This window comes from Lissotriton vulgaris, chromosome 5 (genome assembly GCF_964263255.1).
Source record: "Lissotriton vulgaris chromosome 5, aLisVul1.2, whole genome shotgun sequence".
Classification (NCBI taxonomy): Eukaryota; Metazoa; Chordata; class Amphibia; order Caudata; family Salamandridae; genus Lissotriton; species Lissotriton vulgaris.
In genome coordinates, this window is record NC_141693.1 from 6214470 (window position 1) to 6237073 (window position 22604).

At 47.6% G+C, this 22604-nt stretch overlaps 1 protein-coding gene across 3 annotated transcripts in view; it reads right to left on the reverse strand.

The window, feature by feature from the left end:
* The window catches only part of HSD17B8 (hydroxysteroid 17-beta dehydrogenase 8), a 170752-nt gene that overhangs the window by 49309 nt on the left and 98839 nt on the right, over positions 1–22604 (reverse strand). For all 3 annotated transcript variants that reach the window (XM_086920646.1, XM_086920645.1, XM_086920644.1), the window contains exons 3-4: positions 15324–15440; positions 11596–11691 (exon numbers count right to left, since the gene is read on the reverse strand). In XM_086920646.1, the coding sequence (XP_086776772.1) occupies positions 11596–11691; positions 15324–15440 (213 nt within the window). The remainder of the gene's footprint in view (positions 1–11595; positions 11692–15323; positions 15441–22604) is intronic.

Below are 22604 nucleotides of genomic sequence, written 5' to 3' on the forward strand. Positions count from 1 at the left end.
AAAAAGAACAAGTACCTCCTTCGCTTGCGTAGGCTCCATCTACTGGGGTCTCTGGCTAAAAGCTGGCCTTGCTCCGGGGCACCTTTAGCAGACTGGACCCTTGAACGAGAAGCAGTGTTTGGACCCAGCTTTATCCAGGGGCAAGCGGTTCATGGCTGTATCTCCGGCCAGCGTTCATCCAAGAAGGGGCACTGAATTCTTCCTGGCATCTGAGAGTGAAGGCAGGATCATCATGGCTCTGGCAAAGCTGCACTTCCACTGCATCACCTCAGGATTTGATCAATCTCATGAAGTACGCTTATACCACCTTGTTTCGTGGCACGTAAGAACTAACCCAAGGAAAGGTAGCACTTAACTCTATTAGCCCAAGCAAAGAACCTAGATCTTGTGGACACTTAACAAAAAGAATTCATTTGAAGGCACTGCAAAACAGATACGGTGAAACTGCTCCCATCAGAGCACTAGCACGCGTGCAGCCATGCAGCTCTTTGAGAAGATGAGGAAGAACCGTCCTATGCATGCAAAGGATCTAGAAGCAGCTGGAGGGGACGGCTCTGACCTGTGGGCTTCGAGCAAGCAGACCCACCTCCAGAAGATACAGACCTTCAGAGGGAGATCCTTGTATATTACATTTTATGCCTGGCCAGGACCTGCCCCTTCCTTCCTGTGTTTGGCAATTGCCTCTTTTAGGATAGTTGAGCCTTCAATAGGAAGAATTTCTATATTAAGAAACCTTCTATAGCACAGTTCGGACTTCTGTTCACCGAGATTAAATGAGCAGTTAGTCAAGGTAAAAGCAGGACTGGCTTTGCCAGGAGCAGAACCTTTGTCTGTATTAAGTTCATAATGAATAAAAAGGAAACGGAAAGGACACCGCTGACATTTCTGCATCACAACTGAAGCAGCCTGGAACTTGCACTACACACCGTCGTAACGCCAAACGACTGCGGCCTCGATTGTCACGAAGGGCCTGACCCACAAAGGTAAACATACACTTTTGTGTAAGTTTACGACTGTTTGCTATCCACAAAGGGATTCATGAGTAGTATTTATACGAGTGCGGAGTCTCCGTACATAAAAAGATAGGTCTTTTTATATGTGGAGACTCCCCACTCGTAAATCCGTTTGTGAATAGCAAACAATCGAAAACTTACACAAAAGTGTAACTTCCCCTTTCTGAATCATGCCCTTACTGTGCACTTACAAAACACAGTCACATTCTTTGTTTCACTAGACTGGAACACAACCAGTCTTAGGCTTCCTAAAATCTCTTCACCCAAGACTGTCTCCCAAACTGTGGATCGCGAGATGGTTTTTAGTGGGTCACGAAAGCCCAAGCAATAAATATAGATGCCTTTAAATTCTGTGTTTATCTTGTCACATTTGCTGCACTTCAAAGATAGAGGTCAAATGTCAAGCTATGTCTTCTACTGCTTACTTTTCATAACATTGGGATTGGCGTTTACAAACTCCTCACTTTACAGTCAGAGAAAGAAAACTAAAGTGAATTTTGTGACTATCTTACTGGGGAACACAGAGTGTGAAAGAAAAAGCTGTAGGATGGCACTTTTTGTAACACACAATGAATTGTACACATTTGGCGGTTAGGAAAACAAAAATGTAGCATTTATTTTTTATTCTGAAGTGTGATGGAAACAAAGATTTTAACAGGGCCAGAACAAATAAAGACACTTTATTTGGACATGCACAAATAATAAATATTCACTGAAACCCGATTTCCACACATTATCATTTGTGTGCAATATAGTTTTTGATATATAAAAATGTATGTCAGTGCAAATTTTCTGACAATTTCAATGAAAATAGGCCTAACTAAATGACCATGCGCAGCCACATGACGCTTTAGTTAAAAGCAGAAAAAAATCGTCTCACCTCATGTCCATTACAACTAGATACGTTGCGAAAGTTTGATGTACTAAAAAGTTGGTAGTAGTTCTAAAAAATGTGTCCTGACCTACGGAAACCTCTCTCGTATTTATTTTGTACCCTCTATTCTTTTGGTCTTCGAACTATGTCACAATAGGCTTCTGTAGACTAAATATAATTTTATCTCTTGTAGAAAGCCTTCTTGCAGGAGGTGATTTTCTCAAGCAAGCATTGGCAAAGCCAATAGTTTGGCCTACATTTTCAGTTGTGGCCCAGAATTACTGGCTTGGCGGAAGAAGACAAGCAGATGAATGTGTATTTCAAAGCACTTGGAGGCAGGGTCTGGAGACCTGGCAGGATCTCTGAATCTTATCTGGGGTCTGGCGGCTGAATGTGGTCCCAAAGCAGCTTCTCAAATGATTTCCTGATGCCAATAACTAGATAAACAAGCCTTTGGCATTCCAAGTACTTCCCTGGTGTGGCTGTAAAGTGCATTGGTGTCTTGCAGGAGGCCTCTTTATTCACAATGGGTGCATGAGATCAATAATTAAATGGCACAAGCGAGATGAGCGAGTCACCTTCCCTATGTAATAAAACTGTCCCTTGTGTATTGCAATGGAGCCACTGGAATGATGCAACAAAAAGCCAACAGATTGATGTAGAGGTGAACACTCATCTAGGTCCAAGATGCAGCTTGCGCAGTTTTAAAGCTATGTTTATAGGGGGTTCATCCAAACAAGTCATAAGACTAAGAGAACCAACTACTCTATCGTAGAGATGTCCTATGTTCTTCTGGGCATTGATGATGTATTTAGGATTGTGGTTCTGTGGAGTCCTGTGAAATAGCAGTTGGAGTGGTCATACGGCAGGAGGTTACTTCATGAAGAGGATGTACCGGAAATAAAGGAACTATGAAAGTACCTCTCATGTCTGCACAGTTACTACAGATTTTGGCGACAAGTGACTTACAACACTGCGCAGGGGGCAGCTACTAATGAGTGACCTCCACCCCTGGAAAAACGCTGGATCAAGCATTGAACAGTGCTCAAGAAATGATGTGAACTGTGAGTTATCTTAATACTTCCCCGTGGAATACAAGTCATTTTCAACTCAAAGCGCTTTTGATGTCTTGAAGGGGGATGGCTTGAAAGTGCTAGGAATCTAACCCAGTGACGCTGTAATCATCTCCGTTGGTCAAGCAGATTTATTTCTGGGTTCCCAAGCCCTTGAATTGCCTCAAATTGTTATTTCTACTATAAAATTGTGTGCAGCAGCTGCGGCCTTTCTAACGTTTACTTTAGGCCGTGCACTTGAGCACTGGTGTGGGCTTTGTCTTGAGCGTTTGCACGCGCTAGATCAGCTTGTGTGGCTTGTCTCAAATGCTTGCACACACTGCTTAAGAGCTAGTACGGTCTTCACCCTCGATTGCTCGAGTGTTCAAGAGCTGGCGTGTCTTTGCACCGGGGCTCCATTTGGGAGTGCTAGCTTACCTCATCTTGACTCAACGATCACAATGCTTCTCCCTTGCTTCCTGCATTCGTGCTTAAAGGAATCACGCATTTCACAAAAAAGGGTGTCCAAGTGCACACCAATATATCAAGTTTCACAAAGTTTACTCAGTTTTATCCATGATAAATGTGTGGAATCTTCTGTAAGAAGTCACTGATTCAGCTGTGTGTCCGGCACTGGAGTGAGACTTCACTCCAAATTTGTTTGAACGTTTACACGTGGTAACAGCTCAGGTCACGGTCTGGGCTGCACGCTAAAAGGATAAAACTGAGTAAACTTTGTGAAACTTGAAGTATTGGTGTGCACTTGGACACCCTTTTTTGTGAAATGTATTACTTACTTGCCCTACGGACAAGTTGCACCCACGGATTACGGTGAAGATGAGAAACAAAATGGAATTACCAAATTGAACTGTCACATGAGCGATGATGTCACCCTAAACATGGGAGCTAGTGAACTGCTCGGGAAAACAACATGTTGGACGTTTTTTGTAAAATTCACAGTCAAGAAGAACATCATGAGCAACGTAATTCTGATCAGCATTGGAAATATAATCATAGCATTGAATTTGGACTTTGCACTAAATCAGTGAGATGTGTTTTAGACCTCTTTGTTTTATCACATGATCAATGTTTTGAATACCGGCAGTGGGTGGGCGGGGTAACCGATTAAGAAATTCAAAAAGATCTCATTAGGAGGCAGTGAAGTTTCGACACGCACTTGGAGGCGAAACATGTTTTTGGTAGAGTTCACGCAAGGATGTGATTTGTAGGGTTATGGGCGATGTAGGCAAAGGGACGATTGTAGTGTACAACAGAGGTTAATTGGGAGGGGCGGTATGTAGTTCTCTTGCATTTAAAAGGGAGGAGGTGAAAGGGAGCGCGTTACTATCTTCGCGCTAGGAGAGTGGATGAAGGGACGGAGAATCGGGCAACGGTTGATTAAGGTAAAGTGGAATGTCGATGAGGCTGTGCCTAAGGAATGGGTTGTGTGCTCGTTTGAATGGATCGAAAGGCTTTGAAGGTCAAAAACGTGTGGGGATGGAATTATGTAGTTTGAGAATGGTTAGGGAAGGTTTAACGAGTAGTAATGTGAAACAGGGAATCATTGGTATACGGGATCATTTTGAAATGGGGCATTATGGGAGTTGTAGGAAGGAAGAAGGGTGGATTTTGCATATTTGTGGAGGGAGTAGGTGGAGTGTTGAAGTGAGGGCGAGAACAAGAAGAGTGAGAATGAGCTGTTACCGACAGTGGTTGCAATATAAAGTGGCATGTTAATGTTGTTGGGAAAGTGGGCTGATTTCACTGGGGTTTGGTACAAACTGGTGGGGATTATTCTTGGAGGGTTATTAATGGCACATGGAAAGCGAATAGGGTGGAGAGTGAATAATTTGGAGGAAGTTAGTTTGGTTACCGAGTAGCGTGTAATCACGTAATTAGAGGGATAACGTTGCTTATGGGGTAAAGTTATAATCAGGAAAAAGGGTTGGAAGTAACATTGTTGCTTGTAAATATTACGTTTTGGATATACAATCTAAATGTGAAATGTTGTTTTATTTTTAGTGAAACCCCTGACGAAGGGCAAAAAATATGCCCGAAATGCATTGGGAAGAACTTTCATCACTTAGGATGATTTGTGTATTAATTCTTGCCTCAGAAAAAGGCCTGGATAGGCATGTCTGATGTATTAGATGTTAAAAATATGCTTTGTCCCTCATGTGACATGAAGAACTGATATGAGCAAAATTAATAAAGAAGTTGGAACATAAGGAATAAACCATTACTAAACAAGGATAAATGTGTGGAATCTTCTGTAAGAAGTCATTGATTCAGCTGTGCGTCCGGCACTGGAGTGAGACTTCACTCCAAATTTGTTTAAAGGAGTCACGCGTCATATGTGCATTTCAATCGGCATAAAAAAAGAGAACTACCGGGTGAAGCATAAGTGTATTTTCATCTGCAACACGCTGGCCTTGGTTGAAGTTCTGCTATTTTTCAGCACATATTCAACTCTTCCGGCTTACCGGCATTCTTTCATATCTCAGAGTGCGTGTATCCCAGAGTGCACTTCAACTGTCTCTTCACATTGACACATACGCAAAAACAGGCCTACATACAGATTGCAAAGGAAGACTACATGCTACAAAAGTGGTGTACTCTTACAGTGGACTACGGATTGCATTAAACAAAGGTTTAGGATTACATTTCTAGAACTATTCAAATTTGAATGTGTGCATTACAATTCATGTTGAATGCATTGTTCATTATTTTATAAAATTGTTTTAGCTTGTTATTTTAATTTATTATTTCAATTTTGTGTGGTAATTTCTTACTTTATTTTCTTATTTTCTGAAAATATAGCAGAAAAAAGTATGTCTGCTCCTTCAAATTTTTTACCACTCCCTGTCGTACCTGTCATTCCATGGACGAGGTGGAAACATATTTTTTTCACTTATATGCTAGCTATTGGTGGAGATAAATATGGTCCCTTAAGAAGACAAGCGATATTACTTCACTATTTGGTAACAGAGGGACATAGAATTTATGATGATTTAACAGAAGTGTCCTTAGGAATGAGAGATGCTCAACCTATAAATGTGCATGAAACATCTATACAAATGTTAGAAAAACACTTTACACCTAAGGTGAGTGTAGTTTTTGAGAGACAATTTTTTCTTTAGAGTACAGGGTCACGATTAGGCCGTTATGAGTTATGTCGCTACGTTGCCTGGGTTAGCGGTAACGTGAATTTCTAAATTTATCGGAATGTCTCATTCTAGACCAAATAGTGCGATGTATCCTTAGATCCTACATTGGAGGAGTCTATACAAATTGCTAGAAGTATGGAACACAGATGTGGATGAGTGTTAAAGCTTTTGTAAAAGAATAGTCTTTAATTGACGTTAACTAAGTTAAATTGAATTCTAAGCCTGAGGGCTACGGGGCACATTGTTTCTAGTTTTTGCTGTGCTGCAAGAAGTATGACTTGTAGGGCATTTGGAAAGAAAGGTCATCTAGCTAAAGTCTGGAGGTCAAAGGGGAGGGTGCAAGATTCCATTGTAAAGGTAGTAGAGGTGCTTGAAAAAATACAACATGAGATTATATCAACTATAAATTACATTGAATGTTCTACAATACAGGAATCAGTACAAAAAAATGTAGCTTTCAAGGAGTGAAAAAAGAAAGCTCTGAACCATTAGAAAAACCTCACTGCGCCATATTTTTGGGTACTGCACAAGTTACTGTGTTAGCAGATTCAGGTAGTCTTTTTACCTTAATTTCCAAGGAAACATATGTGAATATTGTTAAGGGGAAACTTGAGGATTTGTTACCACCAGATTTGAAAGAGGTGGGGTATGGCAGAAGAAGAATCAATATCATTGGTGTGAGGTGGATGGACATTTTTTTTAAATAATGTTGTACATGGGAGAATTTATGTGACTGAGGAAGGGTCTTATCTTTTGGGATGGCGTCATCAGCATGATTTAAGCATTATTTTAGACCCCAAGGCCAGTGAACTGGTGATGGCCATAGAATGTGGGAATGTGAATACCTCACTTGAACATAACTATATGAAATGAAGTGTAGAACTATTTCAATATTTTCCACATGGGTTTACTGACAAGTTGGGTAAGCTGGAAACTTTTACTCACAAGATAATATTGAAAGAGAATGCTATTCCGACAGTTCATAAAGTGAGACCCATACCTTTTCTTATGAGAGTGCCGCTTCAGCAAGAACACGATAAGCTCTTGAAAGAGAAAAATTATTGAGCCTATTGAATCATCGGAGTGGCTTGCTCCCATTGTGATTGCTCCAAAGGCCGATAATATGATTCGCCTCTGCATGGATTCGCGTGATTTGAATAAGAACATTTTGGTAGATCGCCTACCTTTACCAAATATCACCGAAATGTTGAGCGTGTTTTTTGCGCGGGGGTGGGGGGAGTATTCAGCATTTTTGACATGTCAGCAGCCTATCACCAGGTGAACCTACATCCAGAGTCTAGGCCATTAACTTCTTTTGTGACTCCTCTTAGTGCATACCGTTATTGCTGTATGCAATTTGGCTTTCTGAGGGTTATGCAGAAAATTTTCCAAGGTATGCACAATGTGCTGTGTTTTCAAGATGATGTATTGGTGGTGGGAAAGTCAGAGAGTGAACATGATGACCTGCTAAATGAATGGAATGGAAAAATATGGTTGAACTGTAAAAACAGAAAAATGTCAGTTACATAAAAAGCAAGTGCCTTATCTAGGTTACAAGATCTTTGCTGAAGGAATCAAACCTAAAAAGAGTACTGTCAGATCTATTGTAGATGCACCACGACCTGAAGACAAAGAGCAATTAAGTCTTTCTTAGGACTTGCCGAGTACTGTTCTAAATTCATTCCTAATTTTGCTGATGAGGTTGAACCTCTACGAATCTTACTTATGAAAGGGGTGGAGTATGTGTGGGGAACGAATTGTGATGTGGCATTTGCTTCTAACATTCTATTGCTACCGCACCCACATTGGTGCATTTTGATGTCACCAAAACGACTACAGTGATAACTGATGCTAGTAATGTTGGTTTAGGCGTTGTGCTGACACAAAAGGTGCATTGTGAAGAGAAAATTATTGGCTTTGCCTCAAGGAGGTTACAAGGAGCTAAGTTGTCTTATTCAGCCATTGAGAATGAGGCATTGAGTTGTTGTTTGGGTTTAAACCATTTTAGATACAATTTTTAGGGTTTGCCCTTTACACTTAAGATCGATCATCAAGTGTGGTAGGGGACTTGAAGGTAGTGTAACTCCCCGCATTTCTAGTTGGTTGTTATCTGTGACGGACATAAATTATTGTGTACAATTCGTCAGGGGAAACAGAAATATGGTAGCCGACTGTTTTTCCAGCTTGCCAGTGATTTAAGAAGATGTGTTTTCTTTGGACAAACTGAGTGTCGGTCGTGTGGATGAGGAGTGAGCTTTGAGGCAGGACGAGTGAAGTGACGCCATACTGAATGATGAGTATAAGCAGTTAAAAATTCTTTTGCACCTTTGGTCGCCAGGATGAAGTCAGACCTCAAGAAATGGCAGGCCCTCCTCCTTAACCCCCGGGCAGAAGTGCGCTCTTTAAAATGATGACCCTTCCCCGCTTTCTTTACATTTTGCAAAACATCACCATCCATCTCCGGGGAGTTGGTTCAGGGAACTAGACGGCGTTCTTACCCGGTTTCTCTGGGGAGGTGGGAGGCCGCGTTTATCCCTGGCACAATGTCGTATCCCCCCCTTCGATGGAGATATGGGAGTAACTAATCTCCACCTCTACTATTTAGTCACGAGGCTTATCGTGATCCATGATTGGTTTGCTGGCGGCTGGTCCGACCCAGCATATCGGGTGGAACTCAGCACAACAAACTTCACGATGATCCAGGCGTTCTTTTACGGCACCCCTGTGCCGCAGGCTCTACCCCCTGTCACGAGGACGGTGCTTGTGGCCTGGCGCACAGCCCTACGCCATGTGCGGTGGGACCGGAAGCTCACTCGACAAACACCGCTCTGGTATGGGACCTGGTTACAAGAGGTCTCGTCCCTGCAAGGGTTCCGCCGCTGGGACCTCATTGGGGTCTCATTGCTTGGAAACGTCTGGGTGGGAGATCACATTCGATCCTTTGCCGACCTACAACAGCGACACGCCCTGCTTCCTTCCCAATTCTATAAATATCTACAACTTAGGCACGCCCTCCATATACACATTTTATCCCCTGCCTCTTTTCCGGAGTTCGGCCCACTGGAGGCTCAGGTGATGATGGGGAACCAGTGGGGGGGGGGGGGGTGGGGGGGGGAGGGGGGGGGGGGGTGTCCCTAGAGGAGGCGGACTGGCTAGACGCCCTTATGGCACCAAAACCCATGACCACATCCTCTAAGCTGCGCCTGGTCCAACTTTACTACCTTCATGCAACCTACCTCACTCCGGCACGCCTATTCCGAGCCCATATGAGACCTTCCCCAGCATGCACGCGTTGTGACTCCGCCCCAGCCGATTTCCATCACATAGTATGGCAGTGTCAGGCTTTAGCGCCGTTCTGGAGAGGGGTTGAGCTCGAACTCACTCAGTCCCTGGGATAGGAGGCTCCCCATGATCCGAGACGCTTTCTGCTGGGGGTGTTCGACGGCCTGGATGGCTCTAGGGCAGACAAGCGCTTTCTAGGGACGGCCGTGGCGGTGGCAAAAAGGGATAAAGCTGCGCTTTGGTCCCAGGCTAGGACACCAACTGTGCAGAACTGGTGGAGAGCAGTGGATTGGTGTGGAATGCAGGAGGAGTCTCTCTTCGAAGCCCGGGGCTGCCCTGACTTATTTGGTAAAGTGTGGGGTAAATGGTTTAATCTGTTACCAATGTGATGATCTGACTAATTTTATTTACCTGAAGCGATCAATTTGACCTGCCTTACCCAGCTCAGCTGGGCCGATTTTGCCTTGTTACCTGTGCATAATGACATGTTCCTTCCAACGATAAATGTTCTGCTGTCAATGAAATTTCGTGCCTTTAAAAATCCAATAAAGTTGATTATCAAAAAAAAAAATCTTATTAGCAATGGATGGCAAGGGTTGGATGCTCATGATGAGCCCTCAAAGAAATATCATGTGATCAAAGATGAGTTAAGTGTAGGTGAGGTTAAGGTTTTACGGAGTAATCGCATTGGACCTCCAAGGATGTTGAGAGGTAGAATTATGAAGATTGCTCATGGAGGCCATTTGGGACGGAGTTTAGCCAAGAAAAGGTTGAGACAGTCTTTTTGGTGGCCAAATATGGACATGGGTGTTGAGAGAGTAGTCAGTGATTGTATTGCTTGTGGAAATAGCGACAAATGCAAGGCGAGGGTCTTAGCATCAAGCATGAAAGAATTGCATTATTTAGGCCACAAGCTAATAGATTGTTGGAGCGTGTCAATAGAATAATTATGGAGAATTATTATCCAGTTATCTTTGGCCAATGGTCTTGCATGGAAGTGTGAATTGGACAAAATGGCTTGGGCCCATAAAGTTGCACCACATTCTACGACCGGTGTGTCTCCATTTGTGGCTCTCAAGGGAAGGGAGCCTGCAATGCAGGAATCACCTTTGCGGTTGTGTAAAAAAGATCAAGTGTAGATAGATCGTGACTGCATGTCCAAAAGAGGAATGGAGTCTCAGAGGTGGAATACAATATTATATGACAACAGGAAAGGGGTTAAAGAGTTGGATGCGAGTTGCGGTGACTGGGTGATTGTGAGTAAGTCTGGTTATGTAAGGAAAGGAGAAAGTACATTTTATCAACCTCAAAGAGTGGCTAAGGTGAAAAATTCAGTTGTCCAATTGAGGGATGGAAGAGTTTGGAGTAAAGGCAACCTATGTAAGGTCAAATGCCCTGTTGATGCCACTCACTCATAATTGTTTTTTTTCCCATCCCAAATGTAAATTGTTATTATCTGTACTTATCACTTACTGTTTTCTTTGCGCTCAGATTTTTTTTACCTGTTAGATTATCATTGTATTATTAAGGCGGGAAATGTGTGGTGATGTTCTATGTTCTTCTGGGCATTGATTAGGTATTTAGAAGAGTGCTTCTGTGAAATAGCAGTTGGAGTGGTCATACTGCTGGAGGTTACTGCATGAAGAGGATGTACTGGAAATAAAGGAACTAAGAAATTACCTCTCATGTCTCCTCAGTTACTACATCTATGTATGTTGTAAACCGCAGGTCACAACACAGCAGCACTGCCAAGCCAGACCTAAAATGAGAATGGATGTAAACCAGAAACTCTTGCTAAGCCAACCCACCAAAATGTTCCCAAATAAATCCAATAATCTCCCTGGGAAGTGGCATGTTGAGAGGCAACTGCTTCCATGTTGGGGGCGTCAAGGAGGGGAGGCGGGGGAGGGGGGGACGCGGGGGGGGGTCAAGGAGTGGAGGCGGGGGGAGTCCTACACATTCATGCACACATTTGCTACTGTCCAAAACTGAAGGCAGAGACAAAGTGCTATTACTGCCCCGTCTTCACTGTGACCTCATGAACTTTGACCTCTGACCTTGCCTAATCTGAACCCTCTGATCTAAGGAGTACGGTCTACCCTCACGTCTGAACCCATGAAATGGTGGCTGTCCATGGACTGCACCACTCCCTCTGCAAACACTTGCTGCACCTACCACCTGCCATTCCGCGTCACCTCTGGCCTTACCTTCCCTACAACGCTGCCCATGTTGATGATGGACCCGCTGCTGGCTCCGCTGGCAACCAGTGCCCTGGCCACGGCCTGTGTGATGAAGAATGTGCCCTGGGAAGAAGGAAGGGAAAGACTGAATCCAATATGAATTACAACAATATCCACATCACACCCAGAGACATGAGCCACGAGCATCAGGACCAGTGACAAGGGAGTCAGAGGCATGCCAGGGTCAGAACCAGAGACAAGAGAGGCAGAGGTATGCCAGGGTCAGAACCAGGGACAAGAGAGTCAGAGGTATGCCACGGTCAGAACCAGAGACAAGAGAGTCACAGGTATGCCAGGGTCAGAACCAGAGACAAGAGAGCCAGAGCCAGAACCAGAGACAAGAGAGTCAGAGGCACGTCAGGGTCAGAACCAGAGACAAGAGAGTCAGAGCCAGAACCAGAGACAAGAGAGTCAGAGGCACGTCAGGGTCAAACCAGAGACAAGAGAGTCAGAGGCATGCCAGGGTCAGAACCAGGGACAGGAGAGTCAGAGGCATGCCAGGGTCAGAACCAGAGACAAGAGAACCAGAGACAAGAGAGTCAGAGTCATGCCAGGGTCAGAACCAGAGACAAGAGAGTCAGAGGCATGCCAGGGTCAGAACCAGGGACAGGAGAGTCAGAGGCATGCCAGGGTCAGAACCAGAGACAAGAGAACCAGAGACAAGAGAGTCAGAGGCATGCCAGGGTCAGAACCAGAGACAAGAGAGTCAGAGGCATGCCAGGGTCAGAACCAGGGACAAGAGAGTCAGAGGCATGCCAGGGTCAGAACCACGGACAAGAGAGTCAGAGGCATGCCAGGGTCAGAACCAGAGACAAGAGAGTCATAGGCATGCCAGGGTCAGAACCAGAGACAAGAGAGTCAGAGACAGAACCAGAGACAAGAGAGTCAGAGGCACGTCAGGGTCAGAACCAGAGACAAGAGAGTCAGAGCCAGAACCAGAGACAAGAGAGTCAGAGGCATGCCAGGGTCAGAACCAGAGACATGAGAGTCAGAGGTATGCCAGGGTCAGAACCAGAGACAAGAGAGTCAGAGGTATGCCAGGGTCAGAACCAGAGACAAGAGAGTCAGAGGCATGCCAGGGTCAGAACCAGAGACAAGAGAGTCAGAGGTATGCCAGGGTCAGAACCAGGGACAAGAGAGTCAGAGGTATGCCAGGATCAGAACCAGAGACAAGAGAGTCAGAGGCATGCCAGGGTCAGAACCAGGGACAAGAGAGTCAGAGGCATGCCAGGATCAGAACCAGAGACAAGAGAGTCAGAGGCATGCCAGGGTCAGAACCAGGAACAAGAGAGTCATAGGCATGCCAGGATAAGAACCAGAGACAAGAGAGTCAGAGACAAGAGAGTCAGAGGTATGCCAGGATCAGAACCAGAGACAAGAGAGTCAGAGGCATGCCAGGGTCAGAACCAGGGACAAGAGAGTCAGAGGCATGCCAGGGTCAGAACCAGAGACAAGAGAGTCAGAGGCATGCCAGGGTCAGAACCAGAGACAAGAGAGTCAGAGGCATGCCAGGGTCAGAACCGGGGACAAGAGAGTCAGAGGCATGCCAGGGTCAGAACCAGGGACAAGAGAATCAGAGGTATGTCAGGGTCAGAACCAGAGACAAGAGAGTCAGAGGCATGCCAGGGTCAGAACCAGGAACAAGAGAGTCATAGGCATGCCAGGGTCAGAACCAGACACAAGAGAGTCATAGGCATGCCAGGGTCAGAACCAGAGACAAGAGAGTCAGAGGCATGCCAGGGCCAGAACCAGACACAAGAGAGTCAGAGGCATGCCAGGATCAGAACCAGAGACAAGAGAGTCAGAGGCATGCCAGGGTCAGAACCAGGAACAAGAGAGTCATAGGCATGCCAGGGTCAGAACCAGACACAAGAGAGTCAGAGGTATGCCAGGGTCAGAACCAGAGACAAGAGAGTCAGAGGTATGCCAGGGTCAAACCAGAGACAAGAGGGTCAGAGGTATGCCAGGGTCAGAACCAGACACAAGAGAGTCAGAGGTATGCCAGGGTCAGAACCAGAGACAAGAGAGTCAGAGGCATGCCAGGGTCAGAACCAGACACAAGAGAGTCAGAGGCATGCCAGGGCCAGAACCAGACACAAGAGAGTCAGAGGCCTGCCAGGGTCAGAACTAGAGACAAGAGAGTCAGAGGTATGCCAGGGTCAAACCAGAGACAAGAGAGTCAGAGGTATGCCAGGGTTAGAACCAGAGACAAGAGAGTCAGAGGCATGCCAGGGTCAGAACCAGAGACAAGAGAGTCAGAGGCATGCCAGGGTTAGAACCAGAGACAAGAGAGTCAGAGGTATGCCAGGGTCAAACCAGAGACAAGAGAGTCAGAGGCATGCCAGGGTCAGAACCAGAGACAAGAGAGTCAGAGGTATGCCAGGGTTAGAACCAGAGACACGAGAGTCAGAGGCATGCCAGGGTCAAACCAGAGACAAAAGAGTCAGAGGTATGCCAGGATCAAACCAGAGACAAGAGAGTCAGAGGCATGCCAGGGTCAAACCAGAGACAAGAGAGTCAGAGGTATGCCAGGGTCAAACCAGAGACAAGAGAGTCAGAGGCATGCCAGGGTCAGAACCAGAGACAAGAGAGTCAGAGGTATGCCAGGCTCAGAACCAGAGACAAGAGAGTCAGAGGCATGCCAGGGTCAGAACCAGAGACAAGAGAGTCAGAGGCATGCCAGGGTCAGAACCAGAGACAAGAGAGTCAGAGGTATGCCAGGGTCAAACCAGAGACAAGAGAGTCAGAGGTATGGCAGGGTCAGATCCAGGGACATGGGAGTCAGAGGCATGCCAGGGTCAGAACCAGGAACAAGAGAGTCAAAGGTATGCCAGGGTCAGAACCAGAGACAAGAGAGTTAAAGGCATGCCAGGGTCAAACCAGAGACAAGAGAGTCAGAGGTATGGCAGGGTCAGATCCAGGGACATGGGAGTCAGAGGCATGCCAGGGTCAGAACCAGAGACAAGGGAGTCAGAGGCATGTAAGGGTCAGAACCAGAGACAAGAGAGTCAGAGGTATGCCAGGGTCAGAACCAGAGACAAGAGAGTCAGAGGCATGCCAGGGCCAGAACCAGACACAGGAGAGTCAGAGGCCTGCCAGGGTCAGAACCAGAGACAAGAGAGTCAGAGGTATGCCAGGGTCAAACCAGAGACAAGAGAGTCAGAGGTATGCCAGGGTTAGAACCAGAGACAAGAGAGTCAGAGGCATGCCAGGGTCAGAACCAGAGACAAGAGAGTCAGAGGCATGCCAGGGTCCGAACCAGGGACAAGATAGTCAGAGGCATGCCAGGGACAGAACCAGAGACAAGAGAGTCAGAGGCATGTAAGGGTCAGAACCAGAGACAAGAGAGTCAGAGGCATGTCAGGGTCCGAACCAGAGACAAGGGAGTCAGAGGCAGAACCAGAGACAAGGGAGTCAGAGGCATGTCAGGGTCCGAACCAGGGACAAGATAGTCAGAGGCATGCCAGGGACAGAACCAGAGACAAGAGAGTCAGAGGCATGTAAGGGTCAGAACCAGAGACAAGAGAGTCAGAGGTATGCAAGAACCAGAGACAAGAGAGGCAGAGCCAGAACCAGTGACAAGAAAGCGAGGGGCACACCAAAGGCAGACACAAACAGTTGGGCTCCACGAACAGCCAGTCGGGGTCCTGGTACAATGAGCCATGATCCTATCGCAGCAATATTCACACCTTTACCTTTACGTTCACGTTTAAGACTGCGTCAAGCGCCTCTTCTGTGAGTTTCAGCAGGAACTCATCGCGGGTGATGCCGGCACTGTTCACCGAGATGCAGGGAGGCCGGGAATACAGGGCCTGAGAGAGAGACACAGAGACAACATTATGGCTATAGGGATGGAAAGAGGGTCCAAGGGACACAGAGAGGGTAAATGGGCATGTGGGCTACAGAGGAAGGGAGATCTTTGACTGCCTACAAATAGAAGTGAGTGTTGGGTTATTCCACCCTTATGATCCGGCTCCATGTTGTCAGAACAGCTGGATTACAGTCCTAGGCTTTCATGGGACAACCTAATGCACTCTGGGAGTTGTAGTCTTGGTTTGCTTCCCTTGATCCAGATCATCAAGGTCCTTAGAGGCCTTCCTGAATGATGTCAGGACGTGATTATGTTAAAAAATAACATGCATAGTAAAATATATACAAAAAAGAACATCTGGTCCCTGTAGGGTTCACCGTCGCCGATGAATAACAGAAGAGTGGAGGCAAAAGATGCAATGCAGAGTAAACATGGCCAGGGCTTCACCGCCAGCACTAGAACCTTTCGACTCTACCTAGGGAGCTTCTGTCTACCTAGGGAGCTTCTGTCTACCTAAGGAGCTTCTGTCTACCTAAGGAGCTTCTGTCTACCTAGGGAGCTTCTGTCTACCTAGGGAGCTTCTGTCTACCTAGGGAGCTTCTGTCTACCTAGGGAGCTTCTGTCTACCTAGGGAGCTTCTGTCTACCTAGGGAGCTTCGGTCTACCTAAGGAGCTTCTGTCTACCTAGGGAGCTTCTGTCTACCTAGGGAGCTTCTGTCTACCTAGGGAGCTTCTGTCTACCTAGGGAGCTTCTGTCTACCTAGGGAGCTTCTGTCTACCTAGGGAGCTTCTGTCTACCTAGGGAGCTTCTGTCTACCTAGGGAGCTTCTGTCTACCTAGGGAGCATCTGTCTACCTAGGGAGCATCTGTCTACCTAGGGAGCTTCTGTCTACCTAAGGATCTTCTGTCTACCTAAGGAGCTTCTGTCTACCTAGGGAGCTTCTGTCTACCTAGGGAGCTTCTGTCTATCCAAGGAGCTTCTGTCTACCTAGGGAGCTTCTGTCTACCTAGGGAGCTTCTGTCTATCCAAGGAGCTTCTGTCTATCCAAGGAGCTTCTGTCTACCTAGGGAGCTTCTGTCTACATAGGGAGCTTCTGTCTATCTAGGGAGCTTCTGTCTATCTAGGGATCTTCTGTCTACCTAAGGAGCTTCTGTCTACCTAGGGAGCTTCTGTCTACCTAGGGAGCTTCTGTCTATCCAAGGAGCTTCTGTCTACCTAGGGAGCTTCTGTCTACCTAGGGAGCTTCTGTCTATCCAAGGAGCTTCTGTCTATCCAAGGAGCTTCTGTCTACCTAGGGAGCTTCTGTCTACATAGGGAGCTTCTGTCTATCTAGGGAGCTTCTGTCTATCTAGGGAGCTTCTGTCTATCTAGGGAGCTCCTCACTACCTAGGGAGCTTCTGTCTATCTAGGGAGCTTCTGTCTATCTAGGGCGCTTCTGTTTATCTAGGGAGCTTCTGTCTATCCAGGGAGCTTCTGTCTACCTAGGGAACTTTGGTCTATCTAGGGAGCTTCTGTCTATCTAGGGAGCTTCTGTCTATCTAGGGAGCTTCTGTCTATCTAGGGAGCTTCTGTCTACCCAGGGAGCTTCTGTCTACCCAGGGAGCTTCTGTCTACCCAGGGAGCTTTGGTCTACCCAGGGAGCTTCGGTCTACCCAGGGAGCTTCCGTCTACCCAGGGAGCTTCCGTCTACCCAGGGAGCTTCTGTCTACCCAGGGAGCTTCTGTCTACCCAGGGAGCTTCTGTCTACCCAGGGAGCTTCTGTCTACCTAGGGAGCTTCTGTCTATCTAGGGATCTTCTGTCTATCTAGGGAGCTTCTGTCATGCTGGGAATGTTTCTCAAGTACATCTAGCTTCTGAAACTTGGATCTTTCAGGGTACTAGTGGTTGTCCTTTTACTCCTGGCTTCATAGCTCACACATCCTTGGTGCAGGTAGCAGGCCCAGGAGAGCTAGTGCCTAGAAGGCTCTGAATGCCAAAAGGCACTAAGAGAATGAAAAAGGATATGGCGGGGGTGGCTGAGGGGCTCTCGGAGGCAGGAGGCTGTATTCATGTTAGGTCTCCCTTCCCAGGACAGTGTTAGGGGGCCTCCCCGAAAAGACTGGCGGTAGGATCCCAGGGGATACATCATCTGCCCCTGAGGGACACACTGATGGACTGAGCTGGTTTTTAGATCGAGCATTTGAGACCTCTTGTATATACTTTAGTATATACTTATATGCGTATGTATTTTGTGGGCTCTGGAGATCAGCCCTAGGACTTGTCTGCATCCGCTACGGGACTTTTTTTTCTGTTCAACTGCCTCTTTATTTGCCTTTATGGAAAAAGACCAGTAGAGGTCAGTAAAATACCACAATTGCTTTCTGCTGAGGGACTTTCTTTTGTATTTTTCAGGCAACTGCCTCTATTTAACTTTCTTGATAGAAAACGACCCGCAGAGGTCAGTACACCATCGGAATCACTTTAGCATTCTCTAGATTTCAGTCCATACAAATTGTCTTCCACGAGCATCCGGAGACAATATTTTTTTTAAATCTCGTACTTTCAGTGATATGACCAACGAAAGCCCTGATTTTATATTAAAAACAGAGCGTTGGAGTATACCATTTCCCGCTGGAAGGCAACATTTCTCTCCCTGTGTGCCCATACCTGGCGTGTCACGCAGTTTGGTGCTTACTTTCCCTCCATGTTGAAGAACAGTGGATGCTGCACAGCTAAATACATATAGGTCTCAAAGGCGAGACCGATTGCATTGCAAATGCTCGTTGATTGAAAGGCACACACGAGTGCGATGTTGTGCAGGAGATGACCCCTCTGCCCCCTCAGATTTCTAAGAAAGAAGTACGAAAGCAGCCTGCGGTTGGAAGAACAGAGACAGACTGTAAGAGACCGGGAGTCTCAGAGGATGCAGAGGCAAGCAGCATTGGAAGACCCCACCCCATAAGGGGAGCATCTGGCAGCTGGTATCTGGACCCCAAAGGAAGGCAGGAAGGAGGCATGCACCCCTATCGAGCGTGGAAAAACTGGCCACCTCAGACAAAAATGTAAAGAGCCAGAGATCGGTGTAAGGAGAGTGTGGTACCGCAGAGATTAAGCAACGGAGCAGGAAGCATCAGACCGCTTGCAATGAGTCGAACTGGAAAACCCTACATACATCTCACATCAGCTGAGACCACCAGCAAGGACAGAGCTGAGATGGAGAGTGGAAACAAGCCCTGGGGTGGGGATTCCTGGCCCTTACTGTGCAGAGCAGACAGGCATTTCTCAAATTTCCACTAAATTTGAATGTTTGAGCATTATGAGGAATACTGCGGCGCCTCCAAGTAGACAATCAAGGTGAGTACAAGATCGAAGCAAGGTGAGCCTTCAGTCGGAAAAGAATATTGCCACCTGCGAGAGGCTCGGGGGTCTGAGAATGAATCTCTGGAGTACGAGGGCCCTGTGGAACCCGCCAACTGCCAAACCAGGGGAGACCCGGTGATAAATAGGTCTGGTATAGCTGCATGAGGTCCCTCTATTTTCTCACCTCCTTAGCGCCAAGACGCCTTGGCATTCGAGCGCTTTATAAACTCTATCCTATCATACCGTGTGGGATCGATCTTGCAGAGGGGCGAACTGAGATGGAAGAGGAAAGCACTGGGTACCAGACTGAACCTTTTACTTCTGTAGGGAACTATCCGTTTTCAAGGACCATATTTGCAAATCGACTGGTTTAAGCTATTTTATATGCCCTCTGAGGGGCTTTGAAGAACAACGCTAGTATTGGACCTATGGACTTTTAGTTGGGTGGTATGCCGTCCACCCACAGTTGTGTCTTTCCAGGTTTCCCCGTCCCCTCAACACAGCTTCGGGCCTGGAGGCCTCAGTCTTTTTTTGCACCCCTGTGCCATTCACCCTCTTTCCACCCCCACCTCATTTGGTGGTCCAAATAAATCCTGCCCACCCTCTAATCCTCCCTATCTTGTTCCTAATAGGGGGATTCATAAAAGCCACAGCACATATTCACCTCCCTTGCTATGGTGGAAGGGTCCTGCTGAGCCGACATGTCGGCCACTCGCATCACCTTTGGGAAAATGGAGCCCGCTCGAGGTCTAAGACTCTGGTTAGTTTTTCATAATTTGACACATTGTATCTTAGTGGAGTCCGGTACAAAAGGGGGTGGTTTTGTACCGCTTTTGGCCGCCATAAGTGTGGCAGGGTATGCTCAGACGTGAGTCCCTTGCTCACTTTGCCACTGGATTCAAGCAAGTCTGGCTGAAGACGGCTGGAATGCCAGAAACCGGTCCTCGGAAGCTTGTTTCCGGTCCAGGGAAGACATGGCTTGGCAGTTCGGGCTGGACTGTTCCCATGAGGCACAGGGTCAGACTGATATGCATATGGCCATGTCTGAACTGGGGTGGCAGAGTGGGCTAAAGAACGGTGATGGATTAAACCCAGATCTTTTGACTGGGTGTGAGTGTTTGATTGATTCAGATGCTCCGTCCACCACCACCCCCTTTTGTACCGCTTTTGGCTGCCATAAGTGTGGCAGGGTATGCTCAGACGTGAGTCCCTTGCTCACTTTGCCACGGGATTCAAGCAAGCCAGGCTGAAGACGGCTGGAATGCCAGAAACCGGTCCTCGGAAGCTTGTTTCCGGTCCAGGGAAGACATGGCTTGGCAGTTCGGGCTGGACTGTTCCCATGAGGCACAGGGTCAGACTGATTTGCATATGGCCATGTCTGAACTGGGGTGGCAGAGTGGGCTAAAGAACGGTGATGGATTAAACCCAGATCTTTTGACTGGGTGTGAGTGTTTGATTGATTCAGATGCTCCGTCCATCACCACCCCCTTTTGTACCGCTTACTGGAGTCCGGGCTGGTACGGTCGGGATGCCCTCTATCATTTGGGTGAATATAATATCAATAAAGACATGGTCAGGAAAAGAAAGAGAAGGCTCACCAAGCAAAGATCCGCCAGACTCCATGAAATAACCGAGCAAGCCGAGGCTTCCACAATGGCTTTTATGATGATGAATATTTATACAGCGTGAGCAGCGACCCAAGGATGTGAGTCCTCGCTCTGAAACTGGAAGAACAGACTGACATGTCTGAGGGGTGGCCTGCTATCAAGACCTTGCAAAACTTAAAGTAATCTCAGATCTGGTCACAGATGGAGGGGAAGAGTCCCCCACTGCTTAGGGGGGCACACAGAAAAATGCTCCCTCCGAGTTCGGATCAACTAACTAGACAGATTGCTGTCAAAGAAGCATCAACAGAGCACAGTTTGCAATTGTAGGGTGCAGATTCAATCAAATTAGGACCTCGATTATAAGGGGCTCTGTGACAGATGCAGAAGGCCTCAAAGACCAGGCCCTGCTCCATAGGTAGCCAGCGAAGGGTTCTGAGATGTAAACAAATGGAGCAGTGTCATGGAAGGCCCGGTAGGAGCCTAGCTGCTAAACTGCGGACCCGCCGCTCCTGTTGCATTAGTCTTTTGGGCACACCTAAATGCAAGTGGCGCCATAATTAATATGCAAAAGGATGAATGTTTGGACAGCTTAACAACAGGAGTCCACAGGTTTGTGTGTAACATGCGTGGATAGTAAAGGTAAGAGCGAGTATGGACAATGAATCACTTCATGAAGAACTCCCAAACTCTTTGCAGAATCTTTAGGAGAAGGGAGAGTGCCCAGCTGAGAGGCCACCATCAGTGAGACCAGATCAAAGAGGCCCGATCAGAGAGGCCCGATCAGAGAGGCCCGATCAGAGAGGCCCGATCAGAGAGGCCCGATCAGAGAGGCCAGATCAGAGAGGCCAGATCAGAGAGGCCAGATCAGAGAGGCCAGATCAGAGAGGCCAGAGAGACCAGATCAGAGAGGCCAGATCAGAGAGGCCAGAGAGACCAGATCAGAGAGGCCAGATCAGAGAGGCCAGAGAGACCAGATCAGAGAGGCCAGATCAGAGAGGCCAGAGAGACCAGATCAGAGAGGCCAGATCAGAGAGGCCAGATCAGAGAGGCCAGATCAGAGAGGCCAGATCAGAGTGGCCAGATCAGAGTGGCCAGATCAGAGAGGCCAGATCAGAGAGGCCAGATCAGAGAGGCCAGATCAGAGAGGCCAGATCAGAGAGGCCAGATCAGAGAGGCCAGAGAGGCCAGATCAGAGAGGCCAGAGAGACCAGATCAGAGAGGCCAGATCAGAGAGGCCAGAGAGACCAGATCAGAGAGGCCAGATCAGAGAGGCCAGATCAGAGAGGCCAGATCAGAGAGGCCAGATCAGAGAGGCCAGATCAGAGAGGCCAGATCAGAGAGGCCAGATCATAGAGGCCAGAGAGACCAGATCAGAGAGGCCAGATCAGAGAGGCCAGAGAGACCAGATCAGAGAGGCCAGATCAGAGAGGCCAGATCAGAGAGGCCAGAGAGACCAGATCAGAGAGGCCAGATCAGAGAGGCCAGAGAGACCAGATCAGAGAGGCCAGATCAGAGAGGCCAGATCAGAGTGGCCAGATCAGAGTGGCCAGATCAGAGAGGCCAGATCAGAGAGGCCAGATCAGAGAGGCCAGATCAGAGAGGCCAGATCAGAGAGGCCAGAGAGACCAGATCAGAGAGGCCAGAGAGACCAGATCAGAGAGGCCAGATCAGAGAGGCCAGATCAGAGAGGCCAGATCAGAGTGGCCAGATCAGAGTGGCCAGATCAGAGTGGCCAGATCAGAGTGGCCAGATCAGAGTGGCCAGATCAGAGTGGCCACCATCAGAGAGGCCAGATCAGAGAGGCCAGATCAGAGAGGCCAGAGAGGCCAGATCAGAGAGGCCAGATCAGAGAGGCCAGATCAGAGAGGCCAGATCAGAGTGGCCAGATCAGAGTGGCCAGATCAGAGTGGCCAGATCAGAGTGGCCAGATCAGAGTGGCCACCATCAGAGAGGCCAGATCAGAGAGGCCAGATCAGAGAGGCCAGAGAGACCAGATCAGAGAGGCCAGATCAGAGAGGCCAGATCAGAGAGGCCAGATCAGAGTGGCCAGATCAGAGTGGCCAGATCAGAGTGGCCAGATCAGAGTGGCCAGATCAGAGTGGCCACCATCAGAGAGGCCAGATCAGAGAGGCCAGATCAGAGAGGCCAGAGAGGCCAGATCAGAGAGGCCAGATCAGAGAGGCCAGATCAGAGAGGCCAGATCAGAGAGGCCAGATCA